Raw genomic sequence first — 24889 nt, forward strand, 5'->3', positions numbered from 1 at the left:
TTCACATTAGTTGAATCTTTAAGAATCTGTAGTGCAATACCCATTGAAGTCACTCTGCCTCCCTTTGATTTTTGCCTGGGTTATGAGAATGTATATATATTTATTGCTGAGCTGTCACAATGTTGAAGTATCCAACTTATTCAGTTTAAATTAAGATATATTTTAAAAGATTTTTTCCTAAAATTGTACTTCTCAGATTTACTCCCTGAACAACAGTGCTTCACAAGTTTTTTCTCGATGGCTAGCAGGGAGCAAAGCAAGGGGAATGTGTGTGGGAAGCTTTCAGATTTGTTGAAGAGTTTTTCCCTGCAAAGTAATCTACAAGGTGAAAATATGAGTGAACTCTGAGCTAGAAAATTTGAAAATAAAGTTTCAGATAGTGTTTAGAGCTGAATTTTAGTTAGTTTATCTTTAAATGTTGTCTTTGAACTTTTGATTTGTGCTTTACTTCTTTTAAGGAACAAAATCTTTCTGACTACTGCTTTTAGAAGAATAATCCTATCTCTAACTAGCACTTCGGGAAGACCTGGCAAATGGCAGGCTGGCCCATAAGTGCAGTTTTCCCTGATACAGCTGGAAGATTAAAAGATGGTTTGAATGCTTTCTTACCTGAAAGACTGGAAAACATACAACCTAAATATCACTGGAAAACTGTTCAATATATTGTTTTCTACTATAAAGGCTTAGGAGGCTTTTTTATTTTATTTTATTTTTTTTCCCTTTTCCCCTGAACTGTAAAGCTTATTCTTAAATTTGAATTTTCTAATACTAAGGAAGTTTTTGAATCTTTCCATATTAGAAGGCTTTTACGACACTCTTTATAGTAAGCTTTTGTTAGTATATTGACATGTAAGTGGAGACCTGAGTATTTTATTCAGATGTACATGGATRACGTGAACAAATTAATATTTCAATTTACTGTAGGTAAAACAATGCCATAATTCACCTGTTTGTCAATGGGATTATTCATGGTAACAATAAACATACTAATAACTATTTTCAGGATTTAGATTTTTTTTGATTTGCTTGGTGTGCATGTGACAGTGATGGACAGATTTTACCAGTAAAATATTTTTCTTCTTTACAGAATTTAAGTAATAGCATGTTTGGAAACACTCAGAAAAATACTCTGAACAGGAACTCCTCGTATGTATTCCTACATATATTGAGATATTCATTACATGCTCTTAAAAAGAGACTTCCATACTTTCTGCAGGTTTCTACTTCGGTTCTGTAACATGTTTTGAATGAGAAACTCATCTGAAATGAGGAATTAAAGCAATTCACTCTGTTTTAGTTTCTTCAGATGAAGGCTTATTAATGAAAATAAAAAAGATCAATGTAACAAAATGTATAAATTTAGRTGAAATAGAGACCCCCCCTCTATTTTTCTAACAATATCCAATTTTCTAATTCAATCACTAAGAACACAAAAATATCTTTTAACTAGTCATTATTCCAATCTAGTCAACATGAAAGATTGCATTTGCTTTTGCTGCCTCAATTGCATGTTTGCTCTTTTAATAATTAAAACCCTAGCAGCTCCTGAAAGCTGTTCTCTTTCGCTGATGAAAATCTGTTGTTTTGAGTCTGCACATTTACATAATATTTGTTGTTTTTATAAAGAACTTTCAATAATGATTGATTATATTCAATGAATTTATGCTGATTTCAAAAGTGTTTTTAATTTTATTGTTTTTTCTTTTTTTCAACTTGATTGGCAATTGTATTAATATTTTGGGTATTTCACATGTGGTGCTACCTCTCTGTTCCTTTTCTTTTGTTTCTTATTTTCATTGATTTCTTTTATGTCTCTCCTACTTAGTAATACGTGGATGTGATAAATAGAAAGCTCTGCAAAACTGATGCATCGTATATAGTTTCACTATGGGAAGAGGAAACAAGATACTATATTTTTTTACCCATCCAATACTTTTTCTGTTTTACTCCCGAATTTATAAACAGTAGGCAAACTGCGTATCTTCCATCAAGACTTAACAGACCTTTTACGGCCTGATTCTGTCATTTACTCTGTTGTCTTCAGTGGGATCTCTCTCGTATGAGACATCCACCATCTTCTGTTGTAAAAGCTACTTTAGTGTTAAGGTTGAAGCCTTAATCCATAGACCAACAGCTAAAACAGTCTACTTTTACACAAGCAAGGGCAGTGACACAGGGGCACTGGGAACAGCTGAGCATTGATTCGCGTGGCTTGGAAAATGATCAAATGTGAGCATAACTGAAGGGATCTTTGATTGACGCTATTGTTACTGCGTAAATGAGATGAACATGGCACACAATACTGCGAGCAGYTCAACAGAAAGCAGAAGAATGCAGAAAAATGTCACTGCTCTTTAGTAATTGAGGTGTATTTGCAAATCATTGCAACGAAGAAAATTGCTCGGGGAGTTACTTTGTTTTATGCTGCAGATTGAACCTTTGTGAGCTTAGCCTTCACATAGCACACGTCTCGTTATAGGTACCAATGTGACTGTAGAAAAGTTCGAAGTAAAATCTCAAATGTTTGCTTTTTAACAGGTTGAGAAGTTCAGAGGGAACTGACAGTAAGTTTTTCATTATCTGTTACTCATTTTAACTCCTCTCTGCAAATCCCATCTTGACAATTCTAAAGTATAGAAGTGAGGTTAATTTGCTGTAGCTGGATGGTTATAGGAAGATGTTCAATTATTATTTCATATGTTAGTTACTAATTGTTACTTTAAAGTCTAAGACTTTTTTTGGGGGGGGGAGGGGGAGCATGTTTTCCTCAGGCTAACAGCAAAATCTTAAAAGAAAAAAAATCTTTTTTTACTCAAGCCAGTCTTGTAATGTGCTGCTTTTCAGCAGGAATAAACTGTTTAAAAAGATGGTGCTGCTTTCATCCCTGGCAGTGTAAAAGATCTCCTTAGTTAAAGTTGGATATATACCCGAGGATAGATCATGGTATAAAATTTCTAATGTACTCTTGATTTTTCAAGATACAATTTGGTGCAACTCCTCTGTTTGTGTGGTTTCACTGAAATTATGAAGGCAGTAAAGGGTTGAATTTATTATCAAATTGTAATTGAAAAAATTTCAGGTCATAGTGAAGAATGACTTTGCTCCACAAAAGTGGAGTGCTATTTAACTTCACTTACATTTTTTGGCTTTTTAGTCTACTCTATGTTCCAATTTTCCTGACATGCCACACAACTGTAACGGGCTGCACAGCTGGGTATCTACCCCTTGTTTAAAGCTGGCTGAGATGTGGAAATGGAGCACCCTCCTCCTCACCTGCGCCTGTCCAGAGCCCAGCTTTGATTAAAACCCACTTTTCCCATTCTCAGGAGGACTGATTTGGCCACTGTTCTCTTTTTGTGCTAGTTATCCCACTTGATGTGAAGTGCTGTGATACTGGTTGGGCCTCGCAAGAAAGAGAGCAAAAGGGATCTTGAATCACTGACCAAGGGCACTCACCAGAAATGACAATCCTTCCCCCCAAATCTGCATTTCTTATTTAAGATCTGTTTTCCTCAGGGAAGGGAACCTAAGCAAATTAAAAAAAAGTAGCAAGAAAAGTGCAGTGTCCAGATAGTTTGATGAGATTCAGTTTTAATAGTCTAATTTTTCAGAATTAAAAGTAGCACAACGTACATGTTTTTGAAATCTGGCATTTTGAAGGCTTATTTTTGCAATAGAAAAGAAGTCRTTTTGTCTAATTAATGGAAACATGTTCATTAATCTTGATTTTATTATAAAATGGCTTTTTATAAAACAAATCTTTTTGGACTAAATTTGATCTGGCTGTGCCCCTTTAACATCAGGTGACCATACAGATTATTTGCCTGTTTGTATTTTAACAGCATTTTAGATGTCATGGGTTAATGGGCCACTATTATTATAACTTTAGTGTAATAGTATAGTTAATGGAATGCTTAATAACTGAGGATGGTGTTGGAAAAATCATGCCTTTGGGAGGCTCTGAACCATGATGGACAGCAAAGTGCTTTTAATATCCCAGAGGTGTAATTGGCTCAGAAAAACTGCATGTCCTTGAGGTTAATATCACTAGTTTCCCACCATTTCCCCGAATAAATAAGTCATCTGGCTATATTACATTGATGATGATATGTGCCAATATACTGCATATTATAACATAGTTAAAGCCTATTAGTAATTCTCTCTTCAGAATGCTCAGGCAATAATTCTGATTAATCTGTTGCATGACAAATTCTGGGATGGAAGGAATTCAAAATCATGCATTTATCTCTACTATAATAATTAACGTAATGATCCTTTAAACATTATTTCAGATATCTTTGCCTGCTTGAAATCATCTCAAGATCTGCACCATCATTATTCAGGTAAGCAGGGGGCATCAGAATGATAGCTGAGTAATTTAACAAATTAAAAAGGACATTACTTGTTTCCCTGTCATCTTCAGTGATTTTCACTTTGAAGTGCTGCACAATTGCCCACTGCAAAGAAGGCTGTGTATTGATTCATGCCTATTAATTTGTGCCTAACATGGTACTGAGGAAATTGTGAATTATTTTCTTGCTGCTAATTGCTCCATTCAAGTATTTCTGGCAAATCCTGCACAGAATGTACGTAATAGCTTTCAAAATATCAGTGGAAACAATTGTACTCATTTGCTTATAGCTGTCGCTTCCCCTCACACCTCCTTCATGCTTTCTGGACTTGGCTTCTTCAGCTCATTTTTCCTGTACTACTTAGTATCTAAATGATTTACTCACTGCCAGTTTTCCATGAGTTCATAGATTCTCTTTTCATAAACACAGATTAAGTAGTAGCCCACGGGCCTTGAGTACATGCAGAGTTTCCTCCAGGGGAAACTGAATTTCTGTTTTTCCCAGAGGAGAACTGTGCAGGGCTTGCCAGTAGATGTCTCTATTGCCTGCATGACTTGGGCTCCTTTCAAGGAGTCTAGGGTAAACCAGGAGAATTAGCTGCCACCTGAAGTTCAAAAAACTACACTATTTTCACTCCTCGTTTGTAGTCAGTGTACAAGAGAAATTTCTCTCACTTGGTGGTATTACTAAAGTGATGCATTGGGCTCTATTCATGCATGCTCTTTTGGATTAGTTAGGATTTTAGCATAGATGAGGATCGTTTCCGTTGTGAGCTAACAAAACCAAAGGCTTTGGGAGATTTCTGGTATAGGTTTTCATTTCTCAAGAAGATCAGGATAGAATTTAATCAGCTAAGCCCAAAACTGTGGTCCTAAAATCCTGCATCGTGTACCACATCTATTAAAAAAATGCTTTATTTTTTGCATAACATTTCACAGACAGTTACAATTCTGTCTCTCTGCACATCCAAARTAACTTACCCTGAATTTAGTGGCTTGTGAAAGTCTACTGCGCATCACTTCTTGAGGGTCTGGATAGAGTCCTGGCCTGTTCTGACAGATAGCAGAGGTCTGATGGTTTTCTTGCAAAGCTTGGCAGGAGGGGAGTATAGAGGGTTCGCTTATTCGCTTCCCTTTCCTTGTTTTGCAGTAATTTACTGACTAGAGCATGTTCCTAAAAAGGTTTCAAAGGATGACCCTGATTTTTTTTAGTCTGTGCACTAGTTAGACGTGTAAACCAATGTCAGGTTCAGAATATAGAGATGGCAAATGAGCCTTGAATGAGAGTCTGGAACACCAGTCTTCTCAGCTGAGGACCCTAATTCATAGGTTAGAGAGTGATGGTCCCCTTTACTCTCTCCTTCTGGGCTACTAAATCTCTAATTCCTTTCTGCTCAGGGAATTAGTTTCAAAAAGAAGGACAAAGAGTGCCCGAACTCTGGAATAGTTTGCAGTCAGGGCTATTCAGTTRCTCAACCAAGAAACAGCACAGCTATGAGTGGCTTCCTGCTTTGGATGCTGGTTGTGCCCTCAGCCATCCAATAAGTAAAATAGGTGCTCAACATTGTAGCATTTGGTTGCCTCCTTATTATAATCTTAACCCCTTTGAGACTTATCTGACACCTCTTTCTCACTTCCTGATACCCTAGACATTATGAAGACAAATCCATAAACATTTGGTTGGTGTTCAGGGTTCTGAAGGTGTTCATCTGAGAAACAGGGCCTGAATTGGGGTGGCACAATAATGTCACTGGTGTGGTCTGGCATGGAGCCCAGATGAAGAAGCTGCACTCTGTGCAGGGCGAGCTTGGATTTCCCTGCAGTGCTTTGCTAAAACCCCAGGCACTTCTGAGCCTGACAAAGACAGCCAGCAAGGGCAGCTGGGGTCAGCACATCTTCTTAGCACAATTCAAATATTGCTATCCTGGAGCTGGCAGAAGGAGGAAGCAGCAGCTGCAGCCCTTGATGGAGGGAAGGATGAAGCATGGCAGAGGAGGTCTTCTCACCAGGGCTCAATGGGCCAGCCCCAGAGAGGCAAGGAGCACGACTCATTTTCTGAGAAGGAGGGAACAGGGAAAACAATGGCAGTTGATGCTTGTGAGATACCTTGGGCTTACAAAAGGGTGGTGCTGGCTGGGTAGAATTTCTAAAATGCYGGCTAGGATCATGTTGCAGCTTACTTGGGTTTGCAAGCTGCAATAAAGCAATGTCAGATGTTTTTGAAACTCAGCTAGGTTGATGTTTACTCAGTACATTGGAGATATCTGTCTTGTTTGCAGCTGTTGAGAGAAATAACTTAATGAGGCTTGCTCACACCATACCATTTACACCAATCCAGCTCTTTGGTGAGTACCAGCTTTCTGGTTGTTTTCTGCTTTATCCATGCATTTTTTTTAAAGACTGCACTTGTGACATTGGATTAATTTCAGTTAATTAAATCAAATTTTTTTCTAAAGGAAATGAACCAGTGTAAAGTCAGAATAATTTAGGTTAGGAGGGAATTCTGGAGGTCATCTAGTTCAACTTCTTGTATGACCAATTCAGATCAAGTTAATGAAGGCTTGTCCAGTTGAGTTTTGAATGTCTCTATGAACAGGGATTCCACAGCTTCTCTGGACAGTACTTGATTACCTTCACTGGGATTTCTTTCTCGTGGTATTAATTTGAGTTTCACTTGGTGCAGCTTGGGTCTGTCGGCACTCATGTGATTACTGCGCGCCTCTGAGAAGAGTTTAGCTTCATCTTCTCTATAATCCTTCATTAGTTAGCTGAAGACAGCAATAAGATTTCCCTATTAATATTTGTATAAACTTATATATATTTATATTCTCTCACACAAGCACACCCACATGTATGTAAATGTGCAGGACATCTCAAGAAGAAAACCAGATGTTGACTGCAATGGCAGTACTCCTGTAGCTCATATAGAAGCCTTGTAATTTGTCAAGGAAAAAAGAAATGTGCTGTAATTGAAGAATGATAGGGAATAATACATGTGATCCTGTGGAAGATATTTGAAATTAGTGTGCTGTATTGGCTTACAGCAGCAGGAGCTCTGCCTCTGGACACTTGAGATCGAGGAACCTTTTTTTCAGTGGGTAGAATATTTCATCTCACAGCAGCTAATTGCTGATACTTCATAGGATTTCTTGGAAGCTGATTACAGCAGATAATTAATAGTGCTATGAGCATATTGAACATTCTAATCTCTGAAGCTCCTGGGAGACGCCTTTTTAGGTATTAAACTGTCAAACATAATAAAATGAAGAAATGATGTAAGACTAGGAAATGTACCTGGTTATTGTATCCTTGTTCCAGTGTCTTTGTTTTTATATCATTTTCCATCACTTTATCTTAAAGTAAAACGTGTACGAAGTCTGCTCTTCAGCAACATCTACATCTGAGATAACTCAGGGGTAGAAATCTACTTACTTCTCTCTGGATCCAGTTTGTCCTTCCTTATGCCATTCTTTTCCGGTAGCAGATGCAGTTACTTCATCATTTTTGCCCGTGTGTACCTATTTCTTATGAATTAACATTGCAAGTAATGTGAATTACAAGAGGGAGAGCCAGGTTTTTAAAAAAGTCTGCTTTCTGTTTACAGAAAGTAGTTTACAAATGATGTCAACAGGAAGGTGTCCCACTTGCACTGCAAGAGAAGAGTGCTATTASAGCTACATAAGGAGACAGACTGTGRCTGAATCAACGCTCATCAGATTTGTTCTGCCCTCAGAAAAATGTTAGCAGGAGCAGAACTTCTGAAATTTTGTGTGCCACAAGTAACACTGAAATTTCTGGGAAAAACAAATCTTACTTTAAAATGGCAAACTGAAAACTCTCTGTTTATTTGCTTTAACTTGTTCTCTTGGATTTCTCTCTAAAACAGAACTTTAAATATCAAAGAAATATTGTGCTCTTTTCAGTTCAGATTATAACTTCCCTTGCTCATCATAGCTAAAGTTCAGATTATAACTTCGCTTGCTCATCATAGCTAAATCATTACTTTTGACACAACTCTGCAGCTTTGACACAGTCTGCTGAAGAACGTGGCAATTTCCAGGCTTTTAACTTTGGAGTAGATAACATGTTTATCTACTTGTTTGACTTCTTTACTAGTTTGTTTAATTAAGCACAATTACAGTACTGCGTGTGTTCCATCAGTCATGATCAACTTAAAACAAGTCTTCATAAACATTTTCCTTCCACATAAACAAAGAAACAAAGGGAGCCATACTAAAGATACTCAGATTTAAGTTCATCCATTGGAGATAAAATGATAATCCTTTAATGGAGATAAAATGATAATCCTTAAAAAATAAATCCTTTAAAAAAATCCTTAAAAAAATTTAAGTCCAGTTGTCCTTAAAAACTATGGCAGAGGAGACTGTTTTACATAGACCAGAATATCAAAGGGCTTTGCATATGTGTAAGAGTATATGAGTTCTTAAATTCTCTGTTTAGAGGCTTGATGCAAGCTCTTTGCGCTACTTATGTTATCACAGTAGATTTTCAGTGGAATATATGTAATAAGTAGTGTAAATTTAGATGGGGTGGTTTTCACACAAATGAGGAATAATGATTAAAAAAAGCTCTCTCTTCAAGTGTGGCCTGCACAGGAGCATAAAGTGGTATGCAGTTTTAAGATACCAAATCAAAATTCTCTCCTGTTTATATGATGGGTGACTTCTAACAACAAAATTCTGTTTTTTTCAGCTGGAGAAGAAGTGACGGTCTATCGGCTAGAAGAGAGTTCACCTATGAACCTCGACAAAAGCATGTCTTCCTGGTCCCAGCATGGTATGGCTGCAATGATCCAAGTCCTGTCGCGAGAGGAGATGGATGGTGGTCTGCGGAGAGCCATGAAGGTCATTTGTACTTGGTCTGAGAATGATGTATTAAAGTTGGGACAAGTCTTTATTGTGAAGTCTTTTCTGCCAGAGGTGGTTCAGACCTGGCAAAAGATCTTTCATGATGGCACAGTGCTACATCTCTGCCTGAGGGTGAGTTCAAACCTTAACCAGACTGACTGGTCTACTTGTTATACTGATCATCCCTTCAGCATGCTTGACCTGTGGTTTGATATTACTCTTTGGAAAGGAAGATGATTTTGAAGAATGACTATCTCCCTTTTGTACACAATATGCAAACAATCGGCTGAATTCTTTTTTGTCCTTTTGACAATTCATGACATCTTTCTACAAGACAATATGTGAGTAATGTTGATAGCATGCTTTTCTTTAGGAGATACAACAGCAAAGGGCTGCCCAGAAGTTAATCTATACCTTCAATCAAGTGAAGCCTCATACAATTCCATATACTCCAAGGTAGGAAAACTGTCTTTAAGTATCAGGCTTTCCTTATCAGATACATGTCAGATCTAACACAGCCTCCTTTCCACAGTGAGTCAAAATAGCTGCTGTTTTGACAGTCTCRTCATATACCTAGGTTCAAAGAGATAAATCAGGATGGAAGATGATAGTAATGGCAGTGGCTTAAGCAAGAGGCTGTTAGTGAAAAGAAGCTTTTAGCAAGAGACTAGCGAAAAATAAGGTTTATTACCTGTTTCTTGAAGTCTATTTTCTGATGCACTGTTGTTTTTACAGGAAGAGTTATCTAGTAGATAATATTTGAGTGTGTGGCTGAAGAGGGGAGATATTGGAAGTGAGTGGGGAAATCTGATGTATTGGAGGGCTGGCATTAGTCAAAGCAGACTGATAATGCCTTTTAAGTTCATTTCAATTGTATATATGTAAATGTACATATGTGTATGCACACATACACATATAAGTGAATATATATGTTTTTAACGTATGAAAGAGAGAAATATACATGTCTTTCATATTTGAAAAATGCTAAAGATTTTGATTAGGAGCTGTTTAGACTAAAATATATACATCTTGAGAAGCATGCCATTGCCCTGCACAGTCTATTTCTAAAGCATCCCTTATATCACCATATTTTGAATGTCTTGATATATGTCTGTATTCATTTGGTAAAACAGATCATAATTTGGGTATTGAGTACTTACAAACAAATTTTACTTTTTTGTTTTTTTTACAAGGGACTTTATAGACTGTGAAAAGAAACACTGGGTCTTCAGCTCATAAAAGACTTGAAAACTTCAACGAAGTAAAATGGCTTTTCACATTACGGGAGCTTAGTCACACCTGTAGGGGAGATAAGGAGATCTGACTTAAAAAATGCTAAGACATATATTTCTTACCTGTGTCAGTTGAGACTTTTCCTTCTGGTTACCTTTTTCTCCCTTATTCCCATAAACTATCTCTAGAACTGCCTCTTTTTAAATCTGCTCTACCGAAATGGCAAAATCTCACTTTGATAACATACTTTCCCTTGTCTCAGGGGGCATGGATTTGACAGTAAAATAGTGAAGAAAGAGGGACACCCAAATTCAAGTCATTATTTGGGAAAAAGCAAAAGGAACTGAGTTGTTATGCATTTGTTTTGGTAGCAATTGGTTGGCTGATCAACACCTGCTCAGTGGATGGCTAACTGATAGACGCTTAAGATGCAGCATGTTTTGCCTGATAGGGATGTCATAGGAGGTGATAAGGGGTGGGAGAATAATGGATTTAGGAGAATAATCCACTGGAAGCCAAGATTCCTTATTTCTTCTCCTTAATAAACAATTTTTTATAGGTACTCACTTTAATTGCTTATTTTTTTCTTCAGGAGAAATGGTACAGACTAGTTTGGTACTTCCTGTCTTCAGTAGTAGTACTGAAGATTTTGAGATACAGTGAGACGTGTTTTAATGGATGTTTTTGAGGGATTCATTTCCAAAAAGCTGTACTTCCCCCCTCCTCCCATTTCAAGGGAAGCTATAATTTCTGAGGTAGGAGCAGAGTAGAGTTTCCCATTACAGCACTTCAGACAGAAGTGTGATTCTTTCTGCAGAAGATGTGAAAAAGAGAGACATCTGAGAGAGAACTTAGTCTCTGACTATGCTTTCACATGACCTTTCTAGTGATTGCACTAAGGATTGTGCAGTTACGCCTTCATATATAATGGTTTGAGTCAATTATCATGGATAGTGAATAGTTTATATAACTGCTTCCATTTGCCAAAATAATATTATCAGCCTTTTTAAGAAGAAAGTAAGTAGCTCTGAACTTTGTCTTTATAGGTAGATCTGATGGCAAAATAAAATTCTTGGTGATGCTGTTCCTTAGCTCTTGAGCAAGAATTGCTTTTTATTCAATTAATGTAAGAGAATTTGTATAGCCAGTTTATAGGTTGGCTAGAGTAAATCAGATTATGATGTTTGTCCATAAACTATAACTTCTGAGGCAGTACTTTGTTTTGAGTACTATCAAACCCAGAAGGTCTTTCTGATATCTACCATTTGTTATCTCCTACTGTTGAAAATGCTGCAGCCAGGGAAGACCTATCCTGCTTTCTGGTATATTTACTTTGCATCATGCTGTGCTCTGACTGTGAGGATGTTTGTTACTGTGCCAGCACCTGATAGACAGCATATATATCTGCAGGTTCCTGGAAGTTTTCCTCATCTACTGCCACTCAGCCAACCAGTGGCTGACCATTGAGAAGTACATGACTGGCGAGTTTCGGAAATACAACAACAACAACGGAGATGAGATCACTCCCAGCAGCTTGCTGGAAGAAGTGATGCTGGCCTTCTCCCATTGGACCTATGTGTATACTCGTGGGGAACTCCTTGTCCTGGATTTGCAAGGTGACTGCTAGTGTGTTACTACTTCATCATGAAACCCAAAGAAAACACTTCTCTTGAAAGAGAATTTAATACTGAAGAATGGCCCAAATTCTCTTCTCGTTTCCTTACTGGCAATCCCTGGATATCTTTTGTGTGGCATTAGTAAATGACCATTTTAGATTAATATAGTGAAAAGGGAAAATAATATGTCCTCAAATACATGCAGGTAGCATGGACAAGCAGCAGGCAGTTAAAGCATGCAGGAATATTTCAACCAGCCGCTGCAAAACACTCCACAGTTAAAGTAGTTTTATATTTATTATGATATATATGCAATACATAGATTCAAGTGTACGCATGTATATTAGATATGCACAACTGTGTGTATATTTGTGTGTGTGTGTATCTGTCAGAATACTGAGAATTACCTGTGTTTTTTATTTTTCTTATTAATAAATCTGTAAGCAGTTTACATAAGCTACAAACCTGAATACTATTCACAAAGTCTGGTGGCTCCTTCAAAGAGCATGTGATCTCTCTTCAGTACATGTGTAAGTGGGAACATGGCATATTTTAAAGAGATAAAACAGTTGACAATGTTCAAAAGATGAACAGCACCCATCAAACTGTATAAACACCATTGTTTGTCATTTCTGTCAAGGGAAATATGTACGGGTAGACAGAGACTTAACATATTTACATTTTACAGCATTCAGAAGCTGTGAATTACAAAAAGACATGCTTATTATGCAAAATAAACCTATAATTCTATCCTTGCCTTCATTTGGTTGTAGCTGCACATTAAAAAATGCAGAAAGAGTAAGTGTGTCTTCACCATAGCTTACTGGAATTTGTCTTAAGTTTGCTTGAGTTTATTATACAACTCTCGACAGTTACAGACCAACTGTGTTGGCTCAAACACGGAAAAGTTAAACATCTGTGTAAACTGCATCAAGACTGGAGCTTCAGTTTTCATCTCAAACAAGGAAATGGACTAAAATCTTTGCAGATTTCTTTTGCATCTGCTCTCCTTTTGCTCGCACATTTATTTTATAGTAGTCCCTGTGTTCTCTAATCTGGGGTTTAGAAAAAGTCAAAAGCTGCTCCTCTTGGAGTTTTAACAGGACTAATCTCTATCAGGCATAATTATTATATTATAACCATCTCATACACATACACTATACTTTGTTTAATTTATCTCAGCTGAAATGACCCTTATTTCAGTTACAAAATGCTATTTCCACAATCTTTTCTGGTGTTCACTGCAGGACACAAACTCATCATCTGTGACCTACGGAAATAAAAATAATTGTATATCATATGCTCATAGACTTAGTTCTTTAGTTGAAAAACAAATCATTTTCCCAGATAAAAGGAAAGAGCTTTCTGGTAAAATGGAAGTATGCCATCAGTCTGGGGAGAACTGCAAAATATGTATCAGCATTCACTGCAATTGCATATTTAATCCTCTTCTCTGACCACTCAGAAGAGAAAAGGATAACTGATGCAAACAAAATGGCTGAATAATGAGTTATGTCTCATGCTTCATACCTTGAGGAGAACTTGTATCTGGAGTAGATCCATTGAAATCAGTAGGCATTTACACCTGATTAATACCTTTASTACAACTTCTATAAAAGTGTTAGTCTTGGCTACATTTTACTTAGTTATTTCAGCTGCAGCATAATTTTTAATGGTTACAATTATTTGCATAAGCCTTCAGTCTACATAGAAATAAACCATAAAGCAACTGAAGTCAGGATCAAAATGAGAACTCTAAATATTTGCCTGTAGTTAACAGTTTTTTATAGTCTTATCGCATTCTTTTTAACTCATGACCATTCTAACTGTTGTATTTTATGATCTACAAAGAAATAGACATTTTTAAGTATCGTGTTGTGAGAGCATTACTACTATCCCTTATAACACACACTATTGATTTTGTTGTAGGTGTTGGAGAAAACCTCACTGATCCATCTGTGATAAAACCTGAAGACAAGAAGTAAGTTGCTCTCTGATGAAATTATCATTCACTTTAGACATTCTGCAACATTTAATATATTTTGGGTTTGAGAAGCTGCATGTACCCCCGCCCCCATTTCTGGCGAGAGGTACATGAAAGGTGGGGAGTGCCTTATGCTGTTATGCTGGGCATGCCTGAGTTTTCCAGGGAGAGCAGGAATGGGAGACTGGACTCCATAACTCTCTTAGTAAATACACACCTAAGGAGTTCTTCAGTGGCTTTAATGTAGTTCTGTTCCCCCCACCTGGTGGGATGCTGCTTCATTGAGTGTGTAGGGCCACATGACATAAGGAAGTGAGGAGAGGGCCATGCAGATAAGACTCTGGATTTCTGATCTTTCCAATAGGTCCTGATAGTACATTTAAGCCTACTGTACCTTACAGACTTAGACCCATGACATGGAGATATTTAATCATACACTGCAGGTCACAAAAATCAATGAGGCTACACAGAAGTAGCAGTCTGTCTTCATGCATTAAGTTGCATAATCAGGGCTGGTATCYAGGTGGACATCGGAGCTGTGTGCGATGAGTAAAACAGCCCCACCAGTTCTCACCTGTGGAGTAAGAGACAAACACTGCTGGCTCCTGGATAAACCTCCTGGCTTGCCTTCCTGCCCTTCAGATCTTGCCATGGCCCCTTTCCTGCCCTCTGACTGTATGCCRGAGGCTTTCTGGGACAGGGCTGTGAGTCTCTCCTCAATTGTATCACTGTGAGCTGATCTGCAGATCTGATATGGAGCAGAGGAGAGGCCATGGCATTGAGGAGTGCTGCCTCTTCTCTGGGGGTCTTCCTAGACCCACACCGCTTGCCAGCTGGTGTGTGCTTAGCTGGGTTGTCCCTCACTCAGATCATGTAATTTGATGAAAGGGATTTCTCAATTTGGGCAGGAAAGAAGACATAAATGTGAACAATCTGATTTAATGCAAGGAGAAATTAATGATAGAAATACTAGATGGCTTGCTCGGAACTCAGAACAAGTCCATTTTGGAAGCAGGCTCTTAGTTCTGGGACCATTGTTAATATTTCATTAATAAGATTAGTAATAAATGACTTTATTAATATTGCATGAATGTTTAATTATGAATGCAGGTGTATTGGCCATTTAATATTTATTCTGAAAGCAACATCAAAAATATGCTGAACGCTTCACAGTGACAAAGTCTTTGCCCTAAGTGGGTCATAGGATCTTGACAGAAGCACAAGGATAGCTTAGAAGAGAGAGGTAAAGAGATCAATTATATAGTTGTTCACCACATGGATTTAAGTAAACATTTTTTAAAGTATTGCTACAGATGAATAAAGGTTGGGCTAACTGCTGTTCAAGTGGATATTTTGCTTCAGCAGAAGAAAATATGTAACCTAAATAAATTGTTGGTGTGAGTTATTACTGAAACTGTGGCCACAGGCCTTAGACCATGGTAATTCTTATGGCAACTCAGCTTATCCTCTCTAAAATAGGAATAATATTTATCTTTATATTTACCTTTACCTTTCARTATCTTGAAGGGTATGTTTGTTAGCATCCTTCTAGTTTATTTTTGTCATTAAATAGTTCTGTCATACTTACTAAAATTTGATTCTGCAGATTCTGTTTTCAAAACTTGTTTTGTTTCTATCATCTATGGTATAGTCRAGTATTAGTTAAAGAGAAAATGCTGATTAATTAATCAAACCAGCCTGATTTTCTTATGTTCTTGGAAATCTTCAGAACAGCAAGTTGTGAAAYTATATTGTTTTGATTCAGGGATCTGAAGGAATAAGACAGTGAAATTGCAGATGGATTCAGTAAGCAGCTAACAGATACCCAAATCTAAGACACAGTTTCTAAAATAATGATAATAATAATAATGTAAATGCACTTTCTTTACTCTAACCTTCACTTCATCACAAGGGAAACATTCCTAGCAGTATCAAAATTTTTTTTTATTCATTTGTAAATAACATACTTCATCAAAACCTGTGTGCAGCCTCAAAAATTGCTTTGAGCTCACATTTTCTTAGAAGCTTGGGAGAGAGTAGATGGCAGCTGACTGACAGGGCTGATACAAATTTTAGCACTACTTATAATTACATTATTTATGTTTTGTTTCTGTAATTCCACTGGTTTAGTAGCTCATGTCATTATCTTGTAATGAGTCTTTTCTTTTATGCATTCCACACACTGTCTTGGAATGGAATTTTTAATGGCAAAATGTGACCTCTATATCTATCATAGCGAGATATTATATCTTGATTTTTTATATACAGTACCAAGATAAAAATAACAGATCCACTTGGAAAGTTATGCCTGATGCTACAGAATCTCAGACAGATCCAAAGCTGGTGTAAATYAGTGTGACTTTGTGGACATTTAGTACTGATTAAAGATCCAGCCACATACAATTCATAGGATGAATGAAATGGGAAGAAAAAAGATGGAGATAAAATGTTCACCAAAAGYAGAAGTGGTCAAGGTACAGCTGCAGGGTCACGACAAACTGCATTCCCTGCAGACTTCTGCACCCCTCAAATGTTGGGAAGATTTGCCTCATAATTAATACTATTTTCAGTATGTAGCACTTGCCAAATCCACAACAAAATCTGTGCTGTTAAAGCTTTCACAGATGCAAGGTGCAGGATGTCTGTAGAGCAGATGATGGGAATTGTGGGCTGAGTTTCAAATTAGAGAAAATTGATGCATTCGGCCTGCTGAGAGAGGTGAAGAAAAGGGCCTTAGCAGGTAAAAAAACTCATTACAAAGATGTGAAAAAGAGTCAGAGGTGCTAGAGCTTTCATTCTCTCTTTTTAAAGCTCTCCAGCAGATAATGATAGGCTGAAGGTTGTAGCAATGAGTGGAGACCTTGTCCTCTCAAGCTACTCGTTTAGCATATGTTTTGAAGTTGTACTAAGCTGTGCAATTTCAGCCAAACAATGGCAGCTGAAAAGCTGCCAATAGAAAAAACCTCTCTGCATGGACTACGCTGCTAACCTGGAAGCCTGCACAACTGAAACAGGAGAACCGGATGCTCAGTTTTCAAAAAGGTATAGATGAAATAACCTGGGTGTCTCCCTAGAAAGGTGGATGCATGAAGCCCCCACAGACCATTGCTATGAAGTCCCCACCTTCCATCAGTAAAGTATTGTAGATGCCTCATTGTCTGCTTTGGGCATTCACAGCTCTGTCTTGACTGAGAAGCACTCTTTGCAGCAACACAGTATGTATTAATATATCCTTGACAGCCAGCCAGGCCTAATCTAGTAAGTGTTTTTTAGGCATTTGTTATTAGAACATTTACTATTAGATAGGGACCTTAAGGGTTCAGCTGGTTCTTCTTCTGCACCAAGCATTCTTGTCAGGCCTTAGGTCCTATATGGCCATCTCTTGAGGACTTCCAGGGATGCTGATCCTAAAACCTTCACAGAATACTTCTTTTCAATACTTTACTACGCTTACTCTTAAAAAGATGTTCTTGATTTTCCACTTGAAACATTTCTTTCTGGTCCCGTCTATAATTGACATAAAGGACAAATCTTCAATTTCACACAGTTCCTATGTTCTCCTTCAATTTTTCTTCTTTTTTAGGCTACCCCCTCAAGTTTTTCTTTATGTCTAGATTTCCATACTGCTAGTCACTCTTGTTTTTTCCCTAGTTTATCCACATCTTTCTGGAAATAAGTTTCCAAAATTGAATATAACATTCCTCTTGAATTGTAACCAGTGCCAGGTGGAGAGGAAGGATTACTTCATATATGTTGCAGACTGTATCCCTGGTTATATGTCCCAAAACAACATGGGAAAATTTTCTGTTTTTCTTGTGGCATTTGCAGCACTTCACATGGAATAATTGATGAAGGAATATCAGAGTAGTTCTATAGCTTAGTAGTTTTCCTCTATGTGCTCTAGCAAATATTTGTCTATCCTATTCTTAGTAGCATTTTGCTAGGTTAGACCAAAGGTTACAAACGGCTATGTAGGATTGTGTCATTTAAAGTGCATATATGGCACTTATGTAATATTCCACTTCTTATCTGTTTTGATGCACTAATTTGCAGTAAACGTTGATTAGCGCTAGTGCTTGAATGAACCAGGAGACAGACACTATTTACTGTCTGCCAGAAATTAAACAGATATTAATCTTTCAATGTGATTTTTGGCTAATCACTGCAACTCCCACGTGAAAGAGGAGAACTTGTCATGTTTGCAAACTGTTCTCCTTAGATATAATATATCTTCTGAGTGTGGATTACAAGAGGATTTGAGAGAGCTGAAATCTTTTTCTGTAGCTTCTCAGAGCTGTAATTGATTTCAGATTTTAAAATGTGTTGTTTCCACTGTGCATATCATTAAAATAAAATATTAGCTTTCGTAAAGTTTCTTTGGAAGTGTTTCTTGTGTGCTGTGTTCCATGATGTCTAGAATGTCAATTAAATTCTTGAAAACAATAGTGGAGCAATATTAAAATTAATGAACACTGATCTTTCAGACTACATTAAGAATCTGTTATAATTATGTGGTACTTCTAATACATGTCTGAGTATAGCCTGCTTCTCTTTGTAATTGTGTCAACTTCATCCAGAATATGCAATGCACATTCACAAATGGATCCCTTAGTAATGTGCTGAATTGGCCAGAGTGCAGACACACAGAAAGAAGCACAGAAGAAGCCAATAAATTTTAAAGCCTTGCTTGCCAGTGGTGTACTGTGTTCTTTTTCTGTGCTGCATATTGTGATGACTGGGGCTCTGCTTCCTTTGGGAAACCTAGCTTTCTGTTCTTAAATGAAGCAAAAGTTCTACTGAATTTCACCTCTTTTGCTAGCTCTGATTTGTTCCCAGATATCTACTATGAAAACCAAAACCAAGCCAGTTGCTTGGTGAGAATGGACAACATTTCCAACAGATTTATTCAGGTTCTGGCATATGCTCTCTCAATGCTACTGTTCCCACATTTCCACTAAGCATTTTATTGGGAACTCTTGTTTCCACCCTATACCTCTCCGGAGCAGGCCACAGCATGGCTATGCTGCATCTCTGAGAGGCAGTGCTAGATGAAGTAGCTGTAGGATATATATCTAGGCTAATACTTTACCAGAATTGGCAGTTTTCTTGTCTTGAGCCAAGAAACTTGTGATTGACWCCGAGGTTTGATTATCTTTATACAAAGGGCTAACTTAACTCTGATTTAATAAATGGAAAATATCATCACCACACTGACAAGTTATTCTTGAGACGATTTCTCTGTAATCTGAAGAAAAATAAAGATATTTGCATGTGAACTTCACTGCTAGAACCTTGCATTTTTCCTCTTTTTTTTTTTTTATACTGGAATTGCTTTGTTTTGAATTTGTTGATTATTTTATATTATTTCTTTCAGATCTGGAAAAATGGTATTTGGACCAGCAAACCTAGGAGAAGATGCAATAAGAAACTTCATTGCAAAACATCGTTGTAACTCTTGCTGCAGGAAACTGAAACTTCCTGGTATGCAAAATAAAGATTAATTTTTAATCTCACTTTTTGAATGCAAGATAATAAAGACAGGAATTGAAATTCTACCAGGTTGTGATGAACACGGAAGTATAGCTGTCAGACTCTCTCTCTGGGCAAAGATGAATAGGAAAATATTTCTCTGTCACCTTACTCTTCTGCCCAGCAGCCATGTTAGGGTGTGGCGATGTCAGTCTGATGTTAGCAGTTGGCATGATTGCTTCTACACAGGGAATTGTTTTCTTTTGCTGTGCAAAGTGATGGATCATTTTTCCAGGAGAACCAATATGGTTAACCTTAGCAATAATATTTAGAATAAGAGAGATCTGAGAAAGTCTGTAAAAACTAGCAAAGCATTAGCCTAGGAAATACTCACTGCAGCTCTCTTGGCCCTTGGAGAGGGTCCTATCCACTGCAGCCCTTTCTTCCTGCTTAAATAAATGCCTTTGTGTGTGTTAGGTTTGTTAGAATGTGCTCCTGTTTTTTTATGATGCAGGTTTAGAGGCTCAAAGACAACATATGTTGCCGTTCTGGATGAATTTCTGCCTATATATTTTTTCTAAAGRAAAGCTCCTTCCTCTCAGTAGCTACATGGAATAATAGCTGCTGTTGGATTCTGAAACAGAAACTGGTGTTATTTTTCTTTGATTACTTGTCTCTATGGCAGCTAGGGATTGCAGAAGAGAAAATCAGCTGATGAATACAGCAAGAGATAGGTCATTCCTACCAGCTCACACCATTTTTGGCCTCTCCAAGGCCCTCATCCTTGCCCCATTGGCAATTTTTGGATTCATGGATGCAGCTAACAGGCTGCCAGCCGCAGAGGCTGAATGCTGTGGTCTGGGCACATGTGTTTTTCAATTATTTATTTATCTGTATCATTGAATTTATTTCCTTGTCTTAGATTTGAGAAGAAATGACTACATACTGGAAAGGCTTGGTCCAGCCTTTGAAGGAGAAGCAGAGAAAGGAGGCGCTGATGGCAAGGACGAGCCCTTGGAATACGACACGCGGTTGTGAGCAGAGCCCACATGTTTGCATGCTCTAAAACTGCCCTCTTATCATGGCTGTGAGTCAGTCTGAAAGAAAAAGATGTCAATGTCTGTGTGTAGCATCTTGCTCCCTTCTACATACTCTATGGCAAGGAGTCAAAAGCATTTTTCTAGTTATCCCTCTCCCATGCTCTCTGGTCCTGCTGGTACTGTTCAGTAAATTTCCAGGAGTAGGTCACCTCTTAGCAGGATAAACTGTTCCACCAATATATTTTKGGGGGAAATGTGGTTAATGATGTCAAACTGTGCTTGCTTAGGAAAATGATTGCAACCAACGTATTTCCACAGGGGAATTATTTGGTATTTCTCTCTCTGCTCTTTAGCGAAAAACTAAAGGTATACACATGTATAAACCATTCGTTTTTGGGTGCAGAGCTCATTCAACCCTTTTGCTCACTTTTGCCCTGTGCACAGGAGACCCTCCAAGAAACTGCAGAAAAGTTATTCTCTCTTTACTGTTCATTTTGATGCAGTGACAAGCCAAGAGTGTMTGAGAAATAAATCAGTGGTTTAAACAATAAGCATGGATATAGCAGGTAGATTGCAAAATTTTATGGGAGCTTCAACTTGAATTCTTTTCACATGCCAAGATTTTATTAAAGTTGGACAATGAAGGGTTGGACCTGCAAGAATCATTGACCTTTCCCATTCTGAGTTGATGGAATGGAAAAATTCACGATCTCTAATACAAACGAACTAAACAACGACCTTGAACATGATTTCATTTTTAACCAGGATCTTTCATTTTTAACTAGGATCTCTCTTCAAAATGTTTTAGCTTCAGAATGTTTTTAACTCTTTAAGTTGTGAATTGCAACCAAGATTTGAAAAGACACAAAAAATAGTATGTTCTACTTAGTACTTAGCTGCTTCTTGTCAATGACAGGCTGTACACAGGACTTTTTCTACTAGTGCTGCAATTAGAGGCACCTGCTGCAAAGGAATATCCATATGTTTCTATTGATATCCTGTGATTTCAATAGACTTCTCAATATTGAAATATCTAGTATATGTGATCTACTGTGTAGAGTAAGAATCTAAAGGAACTCCTCAGCATAAATATCTCTAATACAACTTATATTGAGTTAGAGAATACTTTTATCATTAAAGGAAATTTGCACTTTTGTATTAACAGGACAAACACTATTGGAATATAAGTCATCAGAAAATTTTATACTTGAATACAAAACAAAATCATATTTCCATCACAACTGATAGTATTTTTGATTGCATTTTTGATGCATAAGGGGAATACTTATGATGGTTTATCATTCATTTGGTATATTTAGAAAATATCTATGTATACATAAGAATTAGAAATGACATGTTCCCAGTTTTGGGATTGATTATGACAATGACATAAGCTGTATGTTTGCCTGAGATGCCTTCGTTTCATGAGAACATCCTGAAGAGATACTTCTCACTTTTTCTTATAATTTTAGTAAGATTCTTTTTTTGTGGGGAAAAAATGGCACTCTTTTCTACTCATTTTGCAGAGAYGATCCCCCTGCTTTTCTTTTTTTTTTGAAGCAGTTCAACATACTGCAAGTTTTTGCTTGTCTGTGAAAGTGATTAATTGCATCTCTGCACAATGTTGGTGGATTTTGATCCCTTTGCTGGTAAGATACATCCAATGATTATTCTCTTAAAATTTGCCTTCAGGAAGAGAACTTTCTTCAGAAGATATCTAACTTTTAGCATGCCTTTAACTTCACTTAAGTTAAATGAACTTCAGTAAGCCTTTAAAGTTAAGGACTATTTAAGGCTTATCCTTTTCCTCACTCATTGCTGTAAATTCTTGCATCAAAAAGATGGAATTATAGACAATTATAGAGTGGACACAAAAAATAAGTCACACAGGAGATTTGACTTAAGCTCTTCTTTTTGGTATATTGGGGCAGATTCATCTTATGCCTTTTTATAATGTTCCCATTCAGGTACATACTGCCTTCACATCAAATTAGGGGTCCTCACAAGATGACTATCCATTATAAAATGCAACTTACACAAACATGTTTTAGGTCTAACTTTGCTCAGTGTCAAATATTAATGCAGTGAACTAAGAAAAGGATGCATTTGAAAGTGTTCCATTATATTATTGTAGCTGCGCACTACTTTTTCCATGCCTGGAGGCATTAAGTTGAAAAATTCCAATGATTCTGGGTGCTAATTAATTTTGTCTCACATTTTTCCCCCCTTTTTGGAAGGGCTGCTTTATATTTCACTAAAACTGTAAGTTTGGGTAATTTGTGTAAAAATCCTTTTACTCCTACCTTTGTCACAGTTCAGTAATAAATAGCAATGAAAATTATTTGAAAAGGATTACTTTCTTTTTCTTGGTGTCTTTCTTTCTCCATATTCTGCACTCTCTTTAAATTGTCTTTTTATGTTTAAATAGTGACCACAGATTGAAGCCTGGGAATGCTAAAAAATAAAACAAAACAAAACAAAACAGAACAGAACAGAACAGAACAGAGGCCCTTAGTGGAAGCTCTTAAGTTCCCTTCCTTATTGGGAAAAGCTGTAAGCCTCATATTAAAACTGCAGTACCACGGGAATGAGAGATTTTCAGGACAGAGCTCAGCTATTCCATGCTTGTTCCATGGCAAGAAGTATGGAAGAAGAAATCCTACATGTCAAGCCTTAGTTTTCTGATAATTAGTTTCAATATTTGTTTTTGCTTGAAAGCATATTTCTCATCTTTTAAAAATATTCTTCTGATGGATTCAGAATAAAGCCCTGCCTACTTTACTGAAAAAAAGTAAGGCAGTAGGTTATATAGGAGATCTGAAAAAATTGAAACCAAAGAATTTATAAACTCATATTTTAATGTGAACTTAAAAGAAGCTTATTTAAGAATTCAGCTGAGATTTCTGAAAACAAAACATGGTTTTGGCAGCTTTAGCATTTGAGATTTAGTTTAAACATGTAAGAAATATTCAGATGTTTCAAACCTCATTCTGAAGAAGGCTTTTTCCATTTCTTTTTGTCAGTTGTGGCATTTTCAGGGTGACTTTATTGTTGGTGCAATAAACACAGAAGGAATATTCGATCTCTGTTTTCTAGAAATGGATTTGTATTTGATGTGATTTTGTCAATATCTATTTCATCCTATTTCAAAAGAATAAAAATGTATTTTCAAAGATGTTTCTGGTCTTGATAGGTATAGAATGAAATAATATGTTTCCAAGTTGTAAGAAAAACAGATGAAAGTTACATATGGAAAATAATGCAGATTTATTTTTATTTGAATTTTTAATCTCAAGATAATAAACATTAATTCTGAATTTTCTTCTTTTTTTGAATCTTGTTTTTTAATGGTATAGTAACATTAGTTTCTGTACTTGAGTCAGTAGGTTTGTAACAGGCACATTTGTATATAGTTGTTCCATATGCAAAAATTTCTTTCCATAGAACTAGAAAGTACATAGTTTATAATATTCCCTATTGAGTGCCACTTAAATTATTAGATATTCAGTAACCTTTGGATTTGTTTTAGTTGAGTTGAGACGCATATTCAAATCTTAGAAAACTTGGTAGTTAATAAATCAAATCACTGTTGCGAGCTCTTAAGAAACCAAATATGATCCCTTTAATATGACAGTATTAATTTATCTTAATTCTGTATTTGTGATACGGAATGACTGTGCACCCACTAATGTAAACAAAGAATTAGTATAGGTTAATGGCACTCTGTTGACTTTGTTGTTTAAGATACTATTTTATATCGGCTACTTTTCACATCTGTTCTTATTCTTAGGATGTGATGCCAATGGTTTTCTCACTTTCTAATTGACAAGGGGATCCCAGAAATACAGAAGAGCCTGTCCGCAGTAAGCAGTGGCATTCACATGAACTGTGAGCACCCCAAAGCTGTAAATACTTTTCTTGTTGCTAGACCTTGTACAAAAATGGCTGTTGCTTTTCAGCTTTTCTTTACTGTACTCATTATAYCTTGAATTATTCTGGAACACGCTTTGATCCCCTAATGTATGGTAACTATTGCTAGAGAAGTAAAACTTCAAGCTAAAACCAAACAAAAACTACTTTTCTATTTGATATTTGAATAGTATATAAGCTGCTGCAAGGCTCTGTTCATTTGCCTATCTGGCATTAGTTCTGTTTGGAGAGGTAGGGCAAACAACTGGTGTTTTAAAAGAAACTGTTTTCATTTAGCTTGTGATGTTTAGTTGTGATAAAATGCTGAAGATTAAGGGGAAAAAAGGAAAGCACAAAAAGCCCATCCTGAAAAAAAAACAAAAAACAAAAAACAGTGAATGCTGCATAAAGAATTCTGT

General features: G+C 36.8%; 1 protein-coding gene across 1 annotated transcript in view; it reads left to right on the forward strand.

Annotated features, from left to right (window-relative positions):
* The window catches only part of TRPM6 (transient receptor potential cation channel subfamily M member 6), a 68604-nt gene extending 47748 nt beyond the window's left edge, over nucleotides 1-20856 (forward strand). Inside the window, exons 30-39 of the mRNA XM_085312294.1 lie at nucleotides 1088-1146; nucleotides 2539-2564; nucleotides 4293-4343; nucleotides 6631-6696; nucleotides 9065-9351; nucleotides 9593-9675; nucleotides 11863-12068; nucleotides 13998-14049; nucleotides 19427-19533; nucleotides 20444-20856. Of these exons, the coding sequence (XP_085168420.1) occupies nucleotides 1088-1146; nucleotides 2539-2564; nucleotides 4293-4343; nucleotides 6631-6696; nucleotides 9065-9351; nucleotides 9593-9675; nucleotides 11863-12068; nucleotides 13998-14049; nucleotides 19427-19533; nucleotides 20444-20559 (1053 nt within the window). The 3' untranslated portion in view covers nucleotides 20560-20856. The remainder of the gene's footprint in view (nucleotides 1-1087; nucleotides 1147-2538; nucleotides 2565-4292; nucleotides 4344-6630; nucleotides 6697-9064; nucleotides 9352-9592; nucleotides 9676-11862; nucleotides 12069-13997; nucleotides 14050-19426; nucleotides 19534-20443) is intronic.
* Nucleotides 20857-24889: the final 4033 nt, after the last annotated feature.

The sequence above is a fragment of the Rhea americana genome, unplaced genomic scaffold (genome assembly GCF_003343005.1).
Source record: "Rhea americana isolate MKP2758 unplaced genomic scaffold, rheAme1 scaffold_11, whole genome shotgun sequence".
Taxonomy (NCBI): Eukaryota; Metazoa; Chordata; class Aves; order Rheiformes; family Rheidae; genus Rhea; species Rhea americana.